Source organism: Suillus bovinus, assembly GCF_016758785.1.
Source record: "Suillus bovinus strain UH-Sbo-P2 chromosome Unknown EDB93scaffold_2, whole genome shotgun sequence".
NCBI classification, from domain to species: Eukaryota; Fungi; Basidiomycota; class Agaricomycetes; order Boletales; family Suillaceae; genus Suillus; species Suillus bovinus.
The window spans coordinates 830,888-850,884 of record NW_024542058.1 but is presented as its reverse complement, the minus strand read 5'-3'; the positions used below and the strand labels follow the sequence as shown (position 1 = coordinate 850,884).

At 47.5% G+C, this 19,997-nt stretch overlaps 8 protein-coding genes across 8 annotated transcripts; 6 read left to right on the top strand and 2 right to left on the bottom strand.

Moving 5' to 3' along the window:
* The first annotated feature begins 1,536 nt into the window (after positions 1 to 1,536).
* On the top strand, positions 1,537 to 2,457 carry EDB93DRAFT_1115965 (uncharacterized protein). The gene is made up of 4 exons (XM_041448311.1): positions 1,537 to 1,707; positions 1,768 to 2,264; positions 2,316 to 2,380; positions 2,437 to 2,457. Exons 2-3 carry the CDS (start codon positions 2,011 to 2,013, stop codon positions 2,368 to 2,370), a joined length of 309 nt encoding a protein of 102 aa, XP_041313226.1. The 5' UTR covers positions 1,537 to 1,707; positions 1,768 to 2,010; the 3' UTR covers positions 2,371 to 2,380; positions 2,437 to 2,457.
* Positions 2,458 to 3,904: 1,447 nt separating this feature from the next.
* EDB93DRAFT_290705 (HAD-like domain-containing protein) lies at positions 3,905 to 5,878 on the top strand. Its single transcript, XM_041455989.1, has 7 exons — positions 3,905 to 4,032; positions 4,086 to 4,320; positions 4,396 to 4,487; positions 4,564 to 4,710; positions 4,785 to 5,092; positions 5,155 to 5,258; positions 5,312 to 5,878. Exons 2-7 carry the CDS (start codon positions 4,173 to 4,175, stop codon positions 5,413 to 5,415), a joined length of 903 nt encoding a protein of 300 aa, XP_041313225.1. The 5' UTR covers positions 3,905 to 4,032; positions 4,086 to 4,172; the 3' UTR covers positions 5,416 to 5,878.
* Positions 5,879 to 6,594: 716 nt separating this feature from the next.
* On the bottom strand, positions 6,595 to 7,640 carry EDB93DRAFT_1074991 (GPI biosynthesis protein family Pig-F-domain-containing protein; the record flags this gene model as incomplete). Its single annotated transcript, XM_041445132.1, has 5 exons — positions 6,595 to 6,735; positions 6,782 to 6,890; positions 6,939 to 7,088; positions 7,139 to 7,224; positions 7,272 to 7,640. 5 exons carry the CDS (start codon positions 7,638 to 7,640, stop codon positions 6,595 to 6,597), a joined length of 855 nt encoding a protein of 284 aa, XP_041313224.1.
* Positions 7,641 to 8,020: 380 nt separating this feature from the next.
* On the bottom strand, positions 8,021 to 8,894 carry EDB93DRAFT_290564 (uncharacterized protein). Its single transcript, XM_041455988.1, has one exon. It carries the CDS (start codon positions 8,738 to 8,740, stop codon positions 8,177 to 8,179), a length of 564 nt encoding a protein of 187 aa, XP_041313223.1. The 5' UTR covers positions 8,741 to 8,894; the 3' UTR covers positions 8,021 to 8,176.
* EDB93DRAFT_290556 (uncharacterized protein) lies at positions 8,623 to 9,012 on the top strand. The gene has a single exon (XM_041455987.1). The coding sequence runs from the start codon at positions 8,747 to 8,749 to the stop codon at positions 8,972 to 8,974; it is 228 nt and encodes a 75-aa protein (XP_041313222.1). The 5' UTR covers positions 8,623 to 8,746; the 3' UTR covers positions 8,975 to 9,012.
* Positions 9,013 to 9,749: 737 nt separating this feature from the next.
* Positions 9,750 to 11,269, top strand: EDB93DRAFT_290536 (uncharacterized protein). The gene is made up of 3 exons (XM_041455986.1): positions 9,750 to 10,053; positions 10,101 to 10,204; positions 10,261 to 11,269. The coding sequence occupies exons 1-3, from the start codon at positions 9,975 to 9,977 to the stop codon at positions 11,167 to 11,169; spliced, it is 1,092 nt and encodes a 363-aa protein (XP_041313221.1). The 5' UTR covers positions 9,750 to 9,974; the 3' UTR covers positions 11,170 to 11,269.
* A 3,957-nt stretch (positions 11,270 to 15,226) lies between these two features.
* Positions 15,227 to 16,012, top strand: EDB93DRAFT_1075430 (CHAT domain-containing protein; the record flags this gene model as incomplete). The annotated part of the gene is made up of 1 exon (XM_041445165.1): positions 15,227 to 16,012. A coding segment is annotated over one exon (786 nt), but the record flags the coding sequence as incomplete, so codon positions are not given.
* Positions 16,013 to 18,719: 2,707 nt separating this feature from the next.
* EDB93DRAFT_1099840 (uncharacterized protein) lies at positions 18,720 to 19,997 on the top strand (the record flags this gene model as incomplete). The annotated part of the gene is made up of 2 exons (XM_041446951.1): positions 18,720 to 19,465; positions 19,577 to 19,997. 2 exons carry the CDS (start codon positions 18,720 to 18,722, stop codon positions 19,995 to 19,997), a joined length of 1,167 nt encoding a protein of 388 aa, XP_041313219.1.

Genomic DNA, 19,997 nt, shown 5'->3' with positions numbered 1-19,997 from the left:
AAATTCAACTGCAACTTGATGCCACTATTGATGGTCTGTGTGATGCAGGTTTGAGGCGCGTCAACTAGACTTCTGATATCTGGGTCACGAGATGCGACCCAACCATAAACGGCTTGAACCTCCCATAGTTAAACGCTGGATGTCCATAATAAACGTTAGACAAGATAACAACGAGAAAAATTCAACAATACAGTGACCCATACCTGGTCAGGTGTCCTCATCCCAGACGCTCATACTACACAACTTGGCTATCGCCCCTGAGATTTCAGTGAGTATTATACCACCCAAGCCCAGATCTGCGACCGAGGCCTCAAGGTGGTGCACTCGGAGCCCCACACACCCACTGCGGGAGTGCGTGAAAGCATCTTCACTCGGACCGGTGTTCCTAGGACCACCGCTATAGCGTGTATAAGTAGAACTAGACTTAGTCAGTTGCTACTGAACACATCGCTTGTCCTGAAAAAAACAAAAGAAATAAGGTAAAGGGGATAGATAAGCTCTATGTCAGGCTATGTATAAGGATTGATGTTATACGCAGTGTCCAATCAGCGAATAAGTAGAACTAGACTTAGTCAGTTGCTAGCTCGTCTAAAAAAAGGAATACGGTAAAGGGGATAGATAAGGTCGAGGTGCGTATGTCAAGCTATGTATAACGATCAATGTCATGCGCAGTGTATAGGACGTGTCATAGAAAGACACGCAGGGTGCATCTCCTGTGCAGTTGTGTTAGACGAGAAAAGATGTCTGCTTGGATGTAAGCAGATAGTCGTTTGGAAGCCCTGGAAAGACCCCGGCATGTGCAAAAGTGAGTCGAGGTGAGCTGCGATTCCCACATTAGTAGGAGTAAACGCGACGCAGAGAACTGAACCGCGGATCCCCAGATTGTAGGAGCCGCAAGGTGACGCGTCGATATTAAGGCTAGATGAGGAGACAGTAGCAAAGCTAGTAAGAAGGCATCCGCATGAGCCTAAGTGCGGGCATCTGTCCGAGTCTGTGTGGAAACAAACATCTGCGCGTGCATAAGTGCAGGGATTCATGCCGGTTCAAGCATCTGCGTCAATGCTGAGATTCGCGTCGGTGCGAGCGTCTGCGTCAATGAGGGCATCCGCGTCTACGAAAGTGCGGGAATCCACATGCGCATGGTAGCAGGTGTTGGCAAGAACGGTACTCTTGCTCGCTACTGGTAGAAGGTGTTGTGTGGATCTTGTCAAGTTCTCTGGTAATGAATCTGATGAGAGTTCATAACGGTGAACTTCCTACACAAGTAAGCTTGAAAGAGCAGTGCTGTCATGACAGCACCTTTGGATGCTTTCTCTTTCTACTCATAGCCGGCTTCCTCGCTGGACTTGCCTTCATTGCATACAAGGATATGAGTTATCAGAGTTCATCGGAGTATGTAGCAGAAGAGAAGATACGAAAGGCAGCAGGCTCGGACAGAGCGCCGGTGAGCGCTATCATGGCCTGGGAGAAGAGTTGAAGTCACGTGCTACACAGCCGCTACAGGAAGTCCTTATTCTTCAAGTTGAACCAACAACACTCGTACCTCGCAAAATCCAATGTATTGGCAGCAATCTGCAAAACAAATTAGTCACTTCCTGCGTTGTTCATGGTATTCGACCTCAGTGTCCCGCGTTGTTCACGGGATATGAACCTATCCATCAATAACCAGCAGAAAAGTCTGCAAAGCCACTTGTGACTTCTGGCATCGTATGGAGAATCGCATTCAACGCATGCGCTGGTTGCTGATCATCCTAGTGATGACACTAGGTTTTAACTCTCCTACTTGCATACAAACGAGGTTTATTCGGTTGGGTCTACCTCGCTCAACAATTTGGGTTAGTCCAATCAAGCTTAAAGATATCCAAATCGCAATACCGTATCATGATGGTCGTCTGCGTGGTAATGCATTATTGCTATCTACATCACTGGTATACAGGAATAGCGAACAAGTCAACCTTAGCAAGTATTGGTTTTGATTCATTCGGTCTTACTCGCAAGTAGCTAACGGTAATGGGCTCGACTGATCTTGATTTATTCTACCACTGTTGGGCCGTTCTTAAGAATACTCTCTTGAGGACTGTAGACCTGCGTCCCCTGTATCAAGACACTCCCCCATCGCTGAATCATCGTTATCTCGCAATGCCTGTTCCGTTGGTACGTCATTCTGAAGTCGACGTTCAAATTATTGGTGCTGGCCCTGCTGGGCTCATGTGCGCGAATGCCTTGGCATGTGCTAGAGTCAATGTCCGGATCGTCGATCAAAGGTCAGTAGGTTTATCCCTTCCATTCCTGTTTTGAGCTCAACTTTCCGTTAGGGCCTTCAAAGTAACTACTGGTTATGGTGATGGAGATTTCACCTCGCACTATTGAAATTTTGGAGGTGAGTATGCTTTCTTACTGACTCACTAAGACTCGGTGTTGACAACCTGGACATAGAGTTATGGACTTGCAGAGCGCCTCCTAAAGGAGTCTTGCCAAGCACACCTAGTGGTATGTCATTTAAGACGGGCTTTCAGGATTTCTGACTCATTGTATCTTAGGCCTTCTATGACCCTTCTTCGAACGGGGGTATCAAGGTTCGTAAATTCCGCCATCGACGAAGGACTTTCACGGAATTCCAGTTATCAGCCTACCAACAGAACATCAAACGTGGGTTTATTTCCCTGGTCTGGCTACAATGGAACCTCCAGGCCAAGGGATGAACGCGAGTATCAATGATAGTCATAATCTATGTATGTCTTTCGTTCTTGTTGTTACGATCGAGCTAAATTGCTTTCTCAGCTTGGAAAATCGCCCTAGTTGTTTGGGATGGGCAGACATGTCCCTTTTGTCAACGGCAAGCTCTTGCGCAGTTGTTTGACCACTTGCTCACGCCCCGCCGATAGTACGAATCAGAGCGCCGTCAATTCGCATTAGAACTGATCGCGTTTGATAAAATGTGGTCCACACTTGTCGGTGGCAAGCCTTTGACTGAGCAGAACAGCGATGGCGTTTCGCCCGAATATTTCTTGAAGTGAGACTATTCTACCAAAAGTGTTTTTTTGTTGCTAATCCCGCGAGGTCGTAGGACTTTTCAAACAGATTTTACCAGTGGCATTGGGATACGTTATCACCCTTCAGTTGCAGTAAATGACAGATATCAGGAGCTGGCTGGTGGTCTCGTCCTCGGCAAACGCGTCCCTCTATACAAATTCATGCGGGCAGCAGGCGCATGACCATTCGAGCTCCAGGACCTTCTTCCTTCGGACTTCCTCTTCAAGTTACTCGTTTTTACTGGTGAATTTGATGATCCACTGCAGCAAGCAAGGGTCAAGTCAATGGTCACGGACATGCAGAAACCTGCAAGCTTCCTGAATCGTTACGCGACACCTGGGAACTCGCCATTCGACATCATCACGATCAGCAAAGGTTAGAAGTATAAATTCAATATCTTGCGGCTCCCTACGCTTCTTCGCTCTCATTGGTCAAAGTAAGTGCTTGCTCATCTATGTCAAGTGTGATAACATTGACCGAGGTGCTCTTAGGGTGTTTATCGATGACACGGATACCACTGGTAGCTTCGGGGGAGAAGGTTACTCGTATTGTAGAGTGGGATCTGAGGGGTCGTTGGTCGTCCTGATGGCCATGTTGGAGCTATCGCTCCACTGGATCGCGTTGGGGTCCTTGATTCGTATTTCGCATCTTTCATGAAGATTCCCGCTTAGTCTCAACGACAAATCCTCTTCGAATGCTGGTTCGCTGTTTCAACATAGCACTTGTTCCTAGGATATCATTCTTTCAGCTATTTCCATATCCTCAAACTAGACTTATCCAAGCGTGCACTCTATGGTACAAACGTTTTGGAACTGAGCTTGCCTTTCAGAACTGAGTGGGCTACTATAGCTACTGCCAGTGGTAACGCCGACTGCTTCTCTGATCTAATGATAGAATCCGAGAAGTGAAGCGAGGCAGAGTCGAGGTCGTCTCGCACATACATCTCCGTTCCTTTTACATTGATTGTGCCAAACTGTTCAGGGATTTGAATATAGTAGCGTAAGGATTTTGGGCTCAAATATCACTGTTCCTGATTTATGCAAGACCTGAAGTCCGTGAGCGCGTGAATAGTTCCAACACCAAATCCCTCACTCTCCGAGAGTCCGAGTCATTCTCACCCTCCTCCACGCCTATTCATCATGCCCGCACACCTCACAACCCGCCCAGAATACTCCCTCCTAATCGACAAATACGACACATGGATGTTCGACTGCGACGGTGTATTATGGCACGGCGATCGGTTGATCGAAGGCGCTGTAGAGGTTTTAGATATCCTTCGGAAGCGAGGTGCGTGCCAAGTCGCATAAAGTTTGGTATTGAAAATGACGGTGACGGCAACCTTTTGATATGTATGTTATGAAGGAAAGCGAGTCCTTTTCGTCACCAATAACGCTAGCAAATCGAGGAAGAGCTATAAAACCAAGTTTGATCTCTTAGGCGTGGAAGCAAATGTGGTGGGTGTTTCGTTCGGGTTGGATCTTGGTGAATTCAGAAGCCGTTTCCTGATTGTTGCGATGCGATGGGTTGTAGGAGGAGATATACGGATCAGCATATGCTTCTGCTGTTTACATATCCTCGGTCATGAAACTTCCAAAGGATAAAAAGGTGTATGTAATCGGGATGGCAGGTATCGAGGAGGAGCTGAAGGAAGAAGGCGTTTCTTTCATTGGTGGCACGGTATGTCGATATCCCTTCCTTACAGCCCACTACTCACTACGCAAACTCACTCACTCGCGCACGCACTCACACAGGATCCAGCAGACTGCACCCTCAGCCCATTCTTTCTCTCATCTTTCACCCTCGACCCTGATGTCCAAGCTGTCCTCTGCGGTCTAGACCTCAGCGTAAACTATACGAAGATATCAAAAGCATTCCAATACCTCACACGAAACCCCGGCTGTCAATTCCTAGTCACTAACGAAGACAGCACATTCCCAAGCGCCGATGGTCTCTTGCCTGGAGCAGGAGCTATCAGCGCTCCATTACGCTTTGCACTGGAGAAAGATCCGATAAGCATCGGGAAACCTGCGAAGACGATGTTGGATTGTATCCAGGCCAAGTACGTATCTCCGTCTTAGCTAGCTTTTGGTGTCTTGTTGACTGGTTCTGCGTTTATGATAGGGTGAAATTCGATCCGGAACGCACGATAATGGTTGGGGATCGGTTGAATACTGATATTCTATTCGGACAAGCTGGGGGCCTGGCAACGCTCCTGGTCCTGACTGGTGCGTTTTCGAATTCGATGATCAGTCCTTGTAATGAACATTGTGGTTTGTAGGTATCACTTCGAAGCAAGATATCACTGGCCCAAACGCTTCACCAATAGTACCCGACTACGTCACCCAGTCTATCGGAGACCTTCGTGTTGTTGATGGACAATAGGTCTAGTCTTTCTCATACATACCCGCGTAGAAGGGGCTGGTCCCACGAGGAATATCTATATCTAGAACACGATTTGAATAGAAGAAGCTGGATTTGGATTTGGAATCAGCGCCTCAGGTGGTCTTCTGTTTCTCTGATCGTCACATGCTGATGTTCTCTTCACTCGCTAGCCACTCGAGTATGCTGACGGAAAATCTGAGAGAGAGCTGACTATATAGCTAGCGACTCTTCGGAAGAGAGGCGTTGGTGGCCAGGCCTAAGCATCATGAGCACCAGCCTCAACAGATGATAGATAGAACCTGGCCTGTTGTGGTTGTTCTCAGTCCCGTGAGATGAAGAGAGCGCCCAGGAGTACCGTGACAGCTGGATAAATCAAAAATCTTTCCATCGGATTTCGCAGGGCATATCGTCGGGCAAAAGCTGTGAGTCGAGAAAATTTACGAACGTTCAGTACATGAACGGGTCTTGTTATAAGTTCTAGATCTATTGTGCACGAAGTATGGGTGAGGAACCTAGAGCATAAGGAGGTGTGAACGTAGAACTGTCTTTGTGTGTCGTGGGCATTTTAATGAGCAGTAGCAGAAGCCCAACTCAGAGCCTGGCCGAAGGGGCTGTAGATTCTTTAGAAGCGAGATGTGTACTGAGGTCACCTGTGTGCAAATGACGGTGGCGATTCTTGTGGTATAGGCTACGTTGTGATCATGACTGGAATCGCGTCTTTCGGCCCCTGTCACTAATGAGTTATGAAGCCAAGTTTGATCTCTCGGACGTGGAAGCAGGCGAGCCATCAGTAAACCGGTGAGACTTATGGATTTTTTCACCGATCATATAGGCCTGCAGGGATGTAGTAAGGCCCATCGTCGGGGTACATCCTATCACCAAAACTCCAGTACACTATCGAGCTCGGTGACCAATGCCTTCCACCTCTCCCGAACGCCGACTTTGACGACCACACCCTTATTTCAGGTAGCTTCTATCCCTGTTATCTGTGCAGGAACATGCGTAGAAATGCTCGATTGTTGACTCGATGCACGCAAAACAAGGTAACCAACGAAATAGAAGCAAACCCTCAAGGATGCAGATGCCGACCTCATACAAACCCACATAGAAGGGCCTCAGCAAGAGTGATTTATAGATATCTAGAAATCAGTTTGGATAAGGGCCGTTGGAATCGGTCCTTCAGGTGGTTTTCTGCTTCTCCAATTGCTCTCTTCTGATGTTCTCCTCAGCCAGCCACTTTAATGCGCTGACGGAAAGTGCTGAGAGAGATCCGACTATATAGCCTGCGATCCCTCCGAAGAGAGGCGTTAGCGGCCAGGCCTAGGAATCATAAGTTTGAACCTCGATAAACGATGCTAGAGCTAACCTGCCATGGTCGATCCCAGTCTAGTGCGATTGGGAAGGCACCGAGCCAAGCGCCAAGGAGGGTGGCGACAGCGGGATAAACAAGAGCTCTTTCTATCGGATTCCGGGGGCTATCACAATGTCAGGCAAAGAGTAAAACGGCGTACACAGTAACCCACGAAAGCTCGGCGAATAAACGTGTCCAGTTAAGTCTGGTGATGAAGGACGAAGTATCGGAAGAGAAGGAGGGGTAGCCCAGTGCATAAGCTGGTGCGAACGCGGATAGTAGTGCTAGCACGATCGCCAGCAAGAATGTATGAGGGATGTGACTTTCCATAATACGATTAGCACAAATCTCATGGGATGCGTCAATTGTTACCTTGCAGAAGGCACACCAAACAATACTATAGTTGCGTGAAACACCAAGGCTACACATGAAGTGAAGACAGCCGCTCTCCCTAATTTCTAAGAGGTGTGAAATTTGAATTCGAACTACGAGGAAGCAGACACACCGAGAATTTCCCCCGATCGAACTGATATCTATCTAATTTAATCTGATCGCTCGAAACACCACGAGAAGTATACTCGAAACACCAATGCCTGATCCAGCCCGCCCACCATACTTGAAGAACTACCAGTCCTGTGACGATCCAAGCGAGCGTGATGACCGGGTTATCTGTCAGTGCGTCTTTAAATTGTGTTTCTGGATGGTCGGAATCTGCGAGCGATGGCCAGAGTAAGAGAGATGTCTGGGGTAGGAAGAGGGCTGTGAATGCTACGAGGCTGGTGTGCACGCCCACGACGGAGGTGTACCTTGCGTATGGGAAGAATGCATGTTGAGCCCCATCTGTGGAGGATGAAACCACCGTTTTTGCGGGCATTTTAACGAGTAGTAGCGGGGCTCAGCTCAGTATGTACCGCACCTGCTACTTGAAGATGTTGAAAGAATGACTGCAAGTAACTCCGCACCGTGGAACGAAGATGCCGGACATTGCCGGAAGCACTGTGTATTCTTTAGCCCTATTCCTAGTACTACTAGGCTTTGCGTGCTAGCTTCTTGCGTGGATCAAATCGTTCGTCGTTTTTCTCTGCAGTCATGCGCGTAGATGACCGGCCCAACATTGAGATCTTTCATACAGATATAAATTTTAGTACCCGCATCTGCCATTCTACTACACGAGTGCACTTTTTGGATCTCGTCAACTCGCACTCGAAACGTAGATTTTTCTAAATGGTCAATGGCTACGGTAACTGGGGATGAGATGATACGTGGCTACTACTAGTAGGAACGAATTGCCTCTAAAAGGTTTGATTTGCTGTCTTATTACGATGTAGCCTGAGCTCGCTACAAAATACGTAAGTGGTTTGAGTGTGGGTGTCGATGATGCCCTTCCTGGTTGGTCTCATGTACTGATTACTATCGTGCCTCCCGCAGAGCGTCCACGTTAACGTCTTTGATCTCGTTTAGGAAAGTATTCCAATCTGCTGGGTCTACGGTTGTCAGGTCCCTGAGGGCTCGAGGGAGCGCTTCGCGGACTGGTTGGATTAAGACGGGTACGCTCTCCACTCCTGCGTCTTTCACAAGAGCCTTTAGCTTGTGGTGGAAATAGATGTGTGCCCATGTCGTGACCCCTGCTACCACGATACGTTCTCCAACTTCATCTTCCTTCAAGCGCAGCTCTAACAAATCCTTCAGATACTCCCCCTGGGTTTTCACCGCAACGACTATTGCTGGCCATTTTGTCAGGAAGGCAGTCTTAACCGCTGTCCATGTGCTTTTCTCTTGGGTGCTCAGATTCGTCCACCACACATCCGCTTTTGAACCTGCGGAGATGAATGTATTGAACAGCAACATCTTTGTCGCCTCATCCGTAACATGATTAATGATGATGAATCTTTCGAAGCTTCGTATGAAGCTGGCCGAATTCTCGTCATAGTGTCCGTGGAATAGAGGTGGCAAATTGCCTGAAGGCGTTGACATTGATGTATGGTGATGGGTCTTGCTTGGGTCTTTGCCAGTGCTCTGGCTGGTTGTGCTGAAGGTGTTTTCGGAGGACTCGACGAGTGTGTTAGTGGAAAGGTAATATGTTCTGGTTTTTCTGGGGTTGGTGGTAGTACGCCGCTGTGTCACCGGAAGGCTGGTATGGCCTTGGTGCTCCCGGTAATGAGTCTTCAATGTTCATGGTCGCCCCTTAAATACCTACCAAGTTCGTGATCCGAAACGTCATCATTGATGCTCCGATTCTCTTTGTAAATTGTCAGTAATAAGGCGCTGTTTGTTGGTAGTGTGTCAAAAGGACTCGTGCTTTCTCTGATGGAACTTTCGGCATCTGAGAGTGTTCTGGCTATGAAGTGACTTCCCAGTCCTCTCGGCGGTAGAGACTTTGACTAGAGGGGATTGTTTTTTGTTAATGTAGTTCTTCTGTTCTGAAACTGAGATGCTATGCTTTTGTACCGTGTTTTCCTTGCGTTTTTTTGACTCAAACATTGTTCGGTTAATTACTTGTGTGTTCCATGAGGCGAACTGGCTCGTTGGGCTATGAACCAGAACAGTCGGGCCTGCCTCTCGGCTAATTCCGCCGGCGATTTTGAGCTTTGTAGGCAGTCGGCGCTTGGTGCAATCATAACAGCGTCTATATCGTGCCGAACGGCCAATAGCCTTCCACAGCAATATGGAAATACACGTGTAGCACGACCTCAACATTGAACGTTCTGAACCCTTAACCGCCCTCGCATGCGAATTTTCTTCACAGTGTCCATATCCTTACCCCCCCTTCTCCCCTTCCCTCTAATTTCGTCCACCACTCAGCCTATCTTCGATCCTCATCAAATTGCATCATCGCACCAGTATGCCTGGTAGCTCAGAATACCCATACATCAGACTTGAAGGCGAGTTCCACCATATTACCCTTGCATTTCTTCCATGATCTTCATGCTCTATTTACAGTCATCAGCGGAAAGAATCTTCGAGTCCCCTCCTGCCGCATTCCTGCTGGCATTTACATATCTGTCAAAGTCGACTCGAGGAGGCGCTGGAAATCGGTCACCAGTGTCTTATCATTTGATCAATCTGTAACATGGGGGAGTACTGTAACTCTGTAAAAGTTCATGTAGACTTTCTGACGCAATGCGAGATCTGATCTTTGTTGTATAGATCATCACATGCCTCACCTGCGTTGTCAGTGGATATCAGGGCGTCCTTTGAGCGTGGTCGAATGCTAGGCGGTGGAGAGATCATCGGGGAACTTGAAATGTCGTGGGATGAGTTACTCGATCATGGAGATGAGCCATTCGGTGAGTGATTCACTTTTCATTCATGCGCATGTGCTAACATATCGTAGATGTACCCTTCCCACCCATATATGATGACGATGTCTGCCCTTCCCTCACTTTGAAGGCTGCCATTGTATATGCTTGCGACGATAAGGACGGCGCACTGTTTGATGTGAGTGACCACGGACACTGTTCTGTCAGCTTTTTCTGACAGAATGTCAACTGTAGTCCCTCATAGACTGCGAGATTGCTCGAGACACAGATACGGGCCACGCACAATTCGCCAAATACATGACGAGCAAGACGGTCTCTCACCTGAACAATGCTGTACAGCATTTTCAGTTGGTTCTGGACAAGTGTCCGGTGAGCCATCCAGACCATGCAACAGCTCTCACCAACCTCGCGTGGGCCCGCCTTATAGGCTACAGCCGAGATGGTCTTCAAGACATCGATGCCACCACTTCCCTCTTCCGTGACGCCCTTGCATTGCGTCCGCAGCCCCATCCCGATCATCCCTTATCTCTATATGATCTCATCCTAGCGCTGACTTGGCGCCACAACAAGAAAAGTACTGTTGCCGACATCCGCGAATCCGCCCAACTCTATCATGAGGTACTGCCTCTCTGTACAGAGGGCACCTACCTTCGTAACATCGCGGCAGGGGGAAATGGTGTTGATTATGTGATCGTTGAATGCATCAATCTTCTAACAGACGCATCTGATGAAGGCATCCACCTTCGAACAGTCGTCCTCGAGCTCTGTCCTCTGGGCCATCGCCTTCGTCACAGAGCCTTCGACGAGCTTGCAGCAGCAGTCAGAGCACGTTTTGATCAGCATGGCAGTATCGATGATCTTGACACGAGCATACAGCTTTGTCGTGAAGCCGTATCTCTGTGTTCCGAGGGACATGATGTCTACCTGAACAATTTGGCTTACTCCCTCCAGTTGCGCTTCCAACACCAAGGCAACCCTAATGACCTCGACGAGGCCATCTCTCTGCATGAAGAAGTGCTGTGCCTGCGCCCTGTTGGACACGAATATCGAGATTCCTCATTAGACAACCTAGGGGTAGTGTGGGGGGCAAAACTACTTGGAGTCAGTTTTGCTGGTTGCAACCGGCAGAACTCAGTTCTTTGAGAGCTGCAAATTCGGCAGTAATATCCTCAGGTGAGATACTCTCTGGACCAGCAAGCAGGTCATCTGCGTCACGAGGTTCAGCCGACAGTGGAGGTGTCCATTCAAAGGATGCTTCAAGATCCTGCACAGTCTTGACAGCAATGCCAACCTCTTCACGAGTGTGCATGTGAGCATGTCGATGGCGAGTGGACTTCCCAGCCTCAGCCGCTTTTATGGCGCTGTGGTGTGACTGGTGTCGAAGGTTTGCATGAATTTTGCCGAGTGTCTCGAATGTTTCAACTGACAGATTACACTGCCGTGCAGATTGTGTTGTGCCGAGATCGGAAAATGTGCGCTCTACTTCGCCCGCATGCCCTACAATTGAGAGGATCGTGACAGCAAAGGCTTTGAGGGGGTGGAGTTCGGAATTGATTGGAAGGTTTTGCCACCAAGAAAGGCCGTCTGCTTGGCCACCAGCAAATGGAGCTACTGACTGATTATAGGCCTGCAGGTCATCAGAGAGTTTTTTTGCCATAACTATGTCCCATTTCCACCGTTTTGCAATCTTGCTCTAGGAATGTTGATTTTTATGTTTTATTGGATTTAAAGTAAATCTTATCATATCTAAGTTATATCTCCGCAATTTGGAGTTTTGCCAAGTTGTGCCACCCTCCATTTGCATGAGTTTTGCTGACCGCCAGGCACAACCAGTCTGGCACAACCACCTGGCAAAACTCGGCTGTTTTGCCAACAACACTACCTAGGGGCCATCCTCCTCGACCATTTTAGAAAATGTGGTGACATTGATGACATAAATCAAGCTATTAGCCTTCATTGTGAGGCACTGACATTGTGCCCACCTGGGCATCCAAAACATGACACCGCACTTAACAACCTTGCCCTTGCGCTCCAAACCAGATATGACGAATCACATGTTAGTGAGGATCTTAATGAGGCCATTGACCTGTGTTGTGGATCCCTTCACTTAAAGCTGCTTGATGATCCAGAGCGCCATAGAACTCTTTTGAATCTGAGCTGGGTGCTCCGCTCTCGTTTCACACAATCTCAGAAGAATGAATATGTTGAGGAGGCCATCACTCTTTGCCAAGAGTCATTGGTGGCTCTGTCTTCACTGCACCCAGACAGGTATTTCAGCTACATTTGGCTGCAGGAGGCCTATTTGTCTTGTTATGAGATTCTCCACAACCCAGCTGATTTGTCACTCACTATAGAAAACTTCAGACTCGCTTCAAGGCACCCTACTCAAGGATTTCCGAAACGCATCCTTCAGACATATTATTGGACCATTGCAGCAGAGCAGCATGGTCATGCTTCCATGCTGGAGGCCTACATGACATTTTTCGAGCTTCTTGATGGTCATTTGGTGACATGATCATCCACAATCTCACGGCATGAGGCTGCAACCACATTTTGTGGTGCACGATCACTTCCTGTAGATGCTGCCTCATGTGCTATATGTCATAACGATCTATGACGGGCAGTTGAACTTGTTGAGCAAGGCCATGGCCAGCAATGGTTGCTGGCATCTCGACTCAGGACTCCAGTTGAAGACCTTGAGTCAGCAAATCCAACACTAGCCCATGTTACGACTTGGATGGTATCTGTTGGCGATGCTCAAACAGAGCGTGTGTCATCAACGGTCGAGGACGTCCTTGGGCTAGCCCAAGGTTAGGGGTCTTACTTGGCGAGGCTTCGGCAAGTAAGATTTGACGCCTATGTCCAAATCGGGTAGCTTATGTCAGGCGGGTGCGAGACAATAAGCTATATCGGCCTAGGCTTATGACACCCAAAGGTTAATCATAAGATCGTCGTTAATTAGAAGGACAGAAGTCTGACTAGTTAACAGGGGCTTTGCTCGTCGACAAAGTCGATGAGTAAAGATCGAGACTATAGGCTTATCCGCGAGGAGCAGATAAGAAGATAGAATATAGACTGCTGGCGAGGCAGAAAGGATCACTCTGGTGAGAGTAGGAGGTCAAGAACCAAGTAGATTCAAGTTAAGGAATATGTTACATGGTAGCGAGTTTATATAGAGGACAAGAAGCGTATTAGTGGATGATAACTTGTACTACCAAGAGAAGTAAACGGTAAAGGGTATGACCATAAAAGGAAGGCATGTTCGAGGTGAGACATGGGTGAGCTCTTGAACGTGCAGATAAGAAAGTGAGTCAGAGATTGAGATAAGAAGTGAAACACGCAGGGGCACGATCGTGCAGCTGTGGAGCTAAGTATAAGTTGCATGTGCGACTGCGCATCGAGTCAGAGATCAAGAAAGGAAACAGGGCAAAGGGGATGCGTCGTGCATCATATCATAGGTTACCGTCCAGACGGTAAGGGCAAGGGGACTGTCCACAGGATCAGTCAGGTGGTGGAACGGAGCATGGGTATGCTTCGTCAGCGAAAGGATCCGGCCAGATGTACTGGCTCTGCTGAAGCGACAGGTAGAGAGCGAAAGGGAATGCAAGAATGACAAGGATGACCAGGGTAAGGTCGGGGTGAGGGTATGATGCAAGGGCTGATACGAGGAGGATCAGGAGAAAAATGGTAGGGGCCCAAGCATCTAGATGTTCTTGTAACAGCCCACAATTATTTAGAGCTGAGCAAGCACATTTCCGATGCTGCACAGAGTTCTGCAACCATTACTGATAGAGCTACTGCTGATCGGCCAGCCACAGAATATAGGAAATTCATAAAGGAATGGGAAGTTGCTATAGCCAAGATACGTGACCTTCCGGCGTTCTCGCAATTCTTGCTTCCACCTTCATACAGAGACCTCCAAGAGGCAGCGCGCCAGGGCCCGGTCATCATCCTCATTGCCAGTGAATACTCCTGCAGCACCATCATTGTCCTGACACCAGGAGACCCCCATCACATTCCCTTTCCATCTGTCAGTCTTGCAGATTTGACAAAACTCAAGGATCACTTCACCAGGGCAATATGAGACACATCTCAAATGGACCCAGCAGAGCCCAGGAAGGATCTGGTAGTATTCTTATGGATAATATGGGACAAGATCATGCTACTCATCATCAACGCTGTAAAGAGTAGATCTGGGCTGGGCTCTACTGAATGTGAGTCCCTAGTCCTGAGAGATGCGAGTATGCTTCGTCCCAAGAGACAACCTAAGAACTACCTTGATAATGCAAGGGAAGTCTTATACAGTCAGAGAGTAGACAAGATATTGGAAGAAAACCTCTTTAAAGTTCGTCCGTAGTTCCGAGACTACTTCCAAAGTACCGAGAAACTTGTCCAATGCGACCGAAGGTTGTCCGAGGCTGTGAAAGTGTTGTCTGAAGTAGCGTGATGCCTTCTGAGGCTTGCGAAGGCTGTCCGAAGGTCAATGTATGTCGGTGTGTCGAATAACAGTATAAGACTTTGCGAAATGTCTGAAGTCCGGAACAATGCTAATCTATTGGAACTCAAGAATAAACGAAGTGCAAAATTGGCAGCGGTCTAGCCAAACAATCGTTCCGAATGAACAAGGATTGATTGCGCAGTTTACGATTATACCGAGGTGACTCTACTAATTACTATTCAAAGTATGGGAAGTGAAGTGTCCTATCAGTAGCCAGTGAGCGAGATTATATCCTGCTTCCATGAGAGGCCGGAATCCATAGGCAAAACTAGTAGCGAGATAAGCAAGTCTGAACCTATGTAATAAGCCTCGAGGTGTGCAGGAATGCAAGTATACATGTAATAAGCCGCGATGTGTACTGCTTATACATATTCCGAGGCTCCCGACAGGATGCTGATGGAATTGTTATTTGTGTAGCACTAAGACATAGTCAACATATAGTTAGAATAAAGGAAAATGCACCAGTGAAGTCAAAAGGACGAGGATAGGACATGGTATGGTAACTTGTGAGGTTTGGATGGGTCTCGGAACACGAGAACTGCCTGTGGAAGGTTTGGACAAGTGCGCGCGGCCTTTGGAAGGTCAAGGGAGGTCGGGGAATGGTATGAATGTAGGTGTTGGATTGGCTGGTTCCGAGCCCAGCGCCATGACCATCGTTACAACGCACTTGAGCATGTTCTGAAACTAAAGCCCTGCTCTTGAATTTGGCTGTGTCCGACTGCAGCTTTCATGTTCATTCCTCTCCATGCAGCTCACCCCTTCAATACAAAAGCAGACCATTCTAAAAAGCCTTGCCTGGAGGATCTCTACATTTGCTCTTACACGCTGACACTTTTGGCTTTGGTGAGATTGAGACAGTCGATGAAGAAACATATCTCTCCATCCTTCGTGGCAGTCAGACAAGGTCAACCAGGTGCAGGGAAGGGCAAGGCATTGCTGGCCATCGACAGCGAGTTCGAGCTTGTCCATAAGCTCATTCCAGTGACAGCCAACTGCACCACTATCTCTGGCGACGCAGCCACACAAGCAGGTGCACTTGAAGCTTTGCAACAAAACAACTGGATGCACCTCACTTGTCATGACAAGCAGGACACCGAACAGCCTTACCATTCACATTTCATCATGAGAGATGAGGATCTGATGCTGCTTGATATTATGGAGAAAGACATTCTGCACACTGAGTTTGCGTTCTTATCAGCATGTCATACTGCCGTTGGCGATGAGGAGACACCCAATGAAGTGATTCACCTCGCAGCCGGTCTCCAATTTTCAGGGTTCAAGAGCGCAATTGGCACGATGTGGCAGGTCAACAACGCTGTTGCAAAACACATCGTCAAAGCCTTCTACATGAGTATGTTTGAACATGTGAAGGATGGTGGTGAGATGGACTGTATGAAGGCAGCCTGGGCACTGAACCATGCTATGCATGCCATGAAGAAGACAGTGCTACTCAAGCAGAGGATGGTTTTCATTCATATTGGTGTGTAGTTTCATGTTGTGTTGCTTGTCTGGCACATATTCATATGTTGTTGATTCATGATCCTCTCTCATTCTGTTGTAAATATGACCTTGATATATTCTTGTGTTCTAGCTATCTTATTTTCATATATTCTGTTGTGTTTTTGTCGATTAGAATGTTCACCAAGTTCCTGTGTACTTGACTCGTTTGCAGCCTCATCTTATGCTTGAGTATTTAGATAGTGTCAAAAAATGCAGTCATATAAAATGAGCATAGTAGGTTAACATTTCCCTACACTACTACTAGTTGGTACATGAACATGCTCCAGCTGGACTCAAGGTCCCAGCATGAATATGGTGCTTACCCGAGGCATTCATGTAATGTCTGACCAAAGACACCAATTGCACTTGACTTGAATTGTTGAATTCTTTGGAACTACCTGCCACCTACTCATGACTTGAAGGTCTTTCCTATCAATATTGAAATTGGCCGTAGCATCTTGAAATGTGTTATCAGGGATGACAGGAGGAAAGATTTCTGGGTCATGATGGCACTGCCTTGACTTTTGCTAGGAGGGTGGGAGTGAGTAGATGTGTACCAGGGTCACAAAATATGCGACCAAGGTAAGTAATTGAATTAGCTACTCACCATGATTCAAGAGGACTCATCATTATAAACTGGATGTGATGTAGCTGACTCCACGCCATTATGGCCAACTTGAAATACCCCGCATAAACATTTCATCTAGTTGCTGCTAGCGATGTGTTGGTTGTCCCAGCATCCGCTAGCTGCAGGGCAGGTTGGGGACTCGTCTGGAATAGCAGCCTAAACTGCAATTACTAGTTAGTTAGACTAAGTAGCTATTGAGTTTGTTCAGATGATGCATTTTATGTTTATCTAGTTACCTCTCAAAGCACTCAACGGCATTTGCGTCCTCTGAAGGCATGTGTGGGCTTTAGACCCTCATGATTGTGATTATGTATCATGTAGTAGGTCTGACATATCACTCATAAGGGAGATCAGTGCAAAATTAGTCAGTAGAGCTTGGAAACAGGGACACAAACATTGAGTGTGTTGGCATTACTTATCTCCTATAAAATATCTTGTTCTGCCAAATCAAGGAATTTGGAGGATAATAATTGCAGCCTTTACAAGTGCCTGTGAGGAACAACAGAATTATTCCATTAGTTTATTTGAACATTTACTCGGATGTAGACTGGGGACCGCTGCCGTCTGGTTTAGAGTTGAGAATCATGCCTGTAGAATTAAAAAAGTGAAGAGAAGTCAGTATTAGGACATGGGCAGAACATCAGGAGAGAAGATGGAACAATGTGAAAATTCCAACTGCAATGGGCAAGACAAGTCAAGGGTTTCAGATAAGTTGAGAAGTGGACCTTAGTTCCAGCTTGTAGATAACAAAGCCCTAGTTTTGTGAGATGAGATGGAGGAAAGGTGAACTGATAATGCAAGAGTGGACTTATTGGACTCTGAAAGAGTGAGTACAGGTAAAATTTTCAGCAGAAGGTCCTATTGTAAAATGGATAGAAATGCTCATCATACGAGTCCTATCCCCCAGAGTAGTCAAAGCCAGAACACACTCTGTAATATCATTATCTGTCGAAGAGTGCACATGCTGCGACAACTGCACAAGTCCTAACGAGGGTATGACTATTGGACAACCAGAGAGTTGAATGATCATCCCAACAGCCAGCTTCCAATATTCTGATGCATCATATTGAAATCCTGAAGTGCGCATCATTTCCGCTGTAATCATCACAGTTCTGATGGAAAAATCATCTCCTGCAGTTGATAGCAACCCATGTCAAGGAGTGCCCTGCAGATGGATCCTATCAATCACAACTTTATCCTATAATGCCCAAACATGAGTGTGAACAGCAACAACAAAAAACACAAGACGAACACCAAAACAGCTCTGACATTTTCATCCGTTTGATCACGCAGCTCTTTGATATCATTCTTGAGCCCAGCATTTTCCTGCCTCAGTTCTTTGATGTTGGACTTCAGCCCGGAAAGCTCTAGCCTAAACAAGTGCCAGACCAGTTGGAGATTGCCGAAGTACTGTATATTAGCAATCAGCCACAACCCTCTGTTGGAATTTGTCATATCCCACGTTCTGGACCCAGACATATCACACACATCATTTCTGGATATCCGGATCCAGCTGACTTCTATCTATGTCCGGATCCAACCCACATCTAACTTCCGTGCCTAATCCCTTTACTAGCATTTGACTTTTCTATACCCTCCATCCACAGCCTCGCATAGCTTCGGACTGTGCTGGCTTGTCCTCTGTTAAGTCCTCCATAGTATATAAACCCTGTAGAATCTATGTACATCTTTAGTTCGAATATTATCTTAGACTCTGCTCATTCTCCCCTCCGTCTGACTTGAGTTATTCTCTCGTCGACCTCCACTAGTCTTAGGGTCGATCCTGATAGACTTATCACCTCTGCCTCTACCTTTGGTAGTCCTCCACTGTTTTATTTCTAGTTTGGACATCGTCCGGGTTAGTCTTATCACCTGTTCCTAAACGTCCGCTGGAATTCCTGTGCATCGGACAATCAGGAATCCGGACATCGTCCATTAGCCTTTGGAAGTTAGGGGCACGTACTTGGGTAAGGGGCACAGTGCACGAGCTGAAGCCAAGCCCTTCGAATTAAACCCTTGAGCACGATCTTAACAGTATATTCGAACTTACACCTTACCGAGTATTTCATGACACCTACATGGGCACAGGCAGTTCTCAACGTGGTGGGTTTAGTAACCGCCCGATGGGACTCTACTCCCATAGTCGATGCCTTCACCAGTTTCTCGCAGCGCTGCGCTAGTGCGCAAGGCCCTGCCTCCAGCATCTCGCAACTCATGAATCGCCCACATCTGTCTACCCCCACACCCACTCCTGCCGGAAATCTTCCAAACAACAATTCCGACGATGAAAATCCTCTAGGCGGAAACCCGCCCGGAGATGGTGGTGGAGATCTGGATGATGAGCCTCTGGAAGACCCGACCGACAATGAAAATGAAGGTCTAGGTCCACAGGACTTGGTTTTCCTCCGCCTATCCCAAGCTATCAATAACCTGGCGCGTAACAACTGCCAATCATCCTCCTCCGGCGACTCTAAAGTCAAAATCCGAGAACTGGATACCTTTGATGGCACTGAACCCCGGAAGCTCCAGGCATTCTTTGTCCAATGTGAGCTTAACTTTCAAGCTAAGCCAAAATCTTTCCATACCGGCCGTACCAAGGTCAACTTCGTGCAATCATACCTCAAGGGCATGGCCCTTGAATGGTTTGAGCCGGACCTCCTTTTGGATGATCTAGCGGATCGTCTGGATTGGATGGATGACTACTCTGAGTTCATGTTAGAACTTCAAACTAACTTCAGACCACATGACCTGGTCGGAGATGTGGAAATGCAGCTGGAACAGCTCTATATGCGCGACGGACAGCGCATCAACAAGTATGTTGTAGAGTTCCAGTGACTAGCTTCCCAAGTCCGAGGTTGGGGCGATGGAGCTTTGCACCATCAGTTCTATAACGGACTTCCAGCTTGCATCAAGGATAAAATCAGTCGTCAAGGGAAACCCACCACACTTCCTGAATACAAAACTCTTGCCCAGACTATCAATGCTCGATCCTGGGAACGCAAGGGAGAAGTCTCCCACAAATCCAAACCCTCCACATCCGCCCCTCCTGCCAAGCAGTCAGCTCTGACCTCCGACTGGAAAGAGTACTCTGGCAGAAAGTCCGGAAATGCCTCGGCTTCATCCTCCGCCAAACTTCCAGACTTAATGTCCAAACTTGGAAAAGATGGCAAGCTCACCTCTGAGGAGCGCCAGAGGTGCATGGAAAAGAAGCTCTGCCTCTTCTGCGGCAGACCTGGTCATACTGCCCAGGACTGCCTGAAGTCTACTTCCTGTGCAGCCAAAGGTCGTGCCAGCACGGTAACTCCAGAAGCCAAACCAGAGGTCTCGGAAGAGACAAAAAATTAG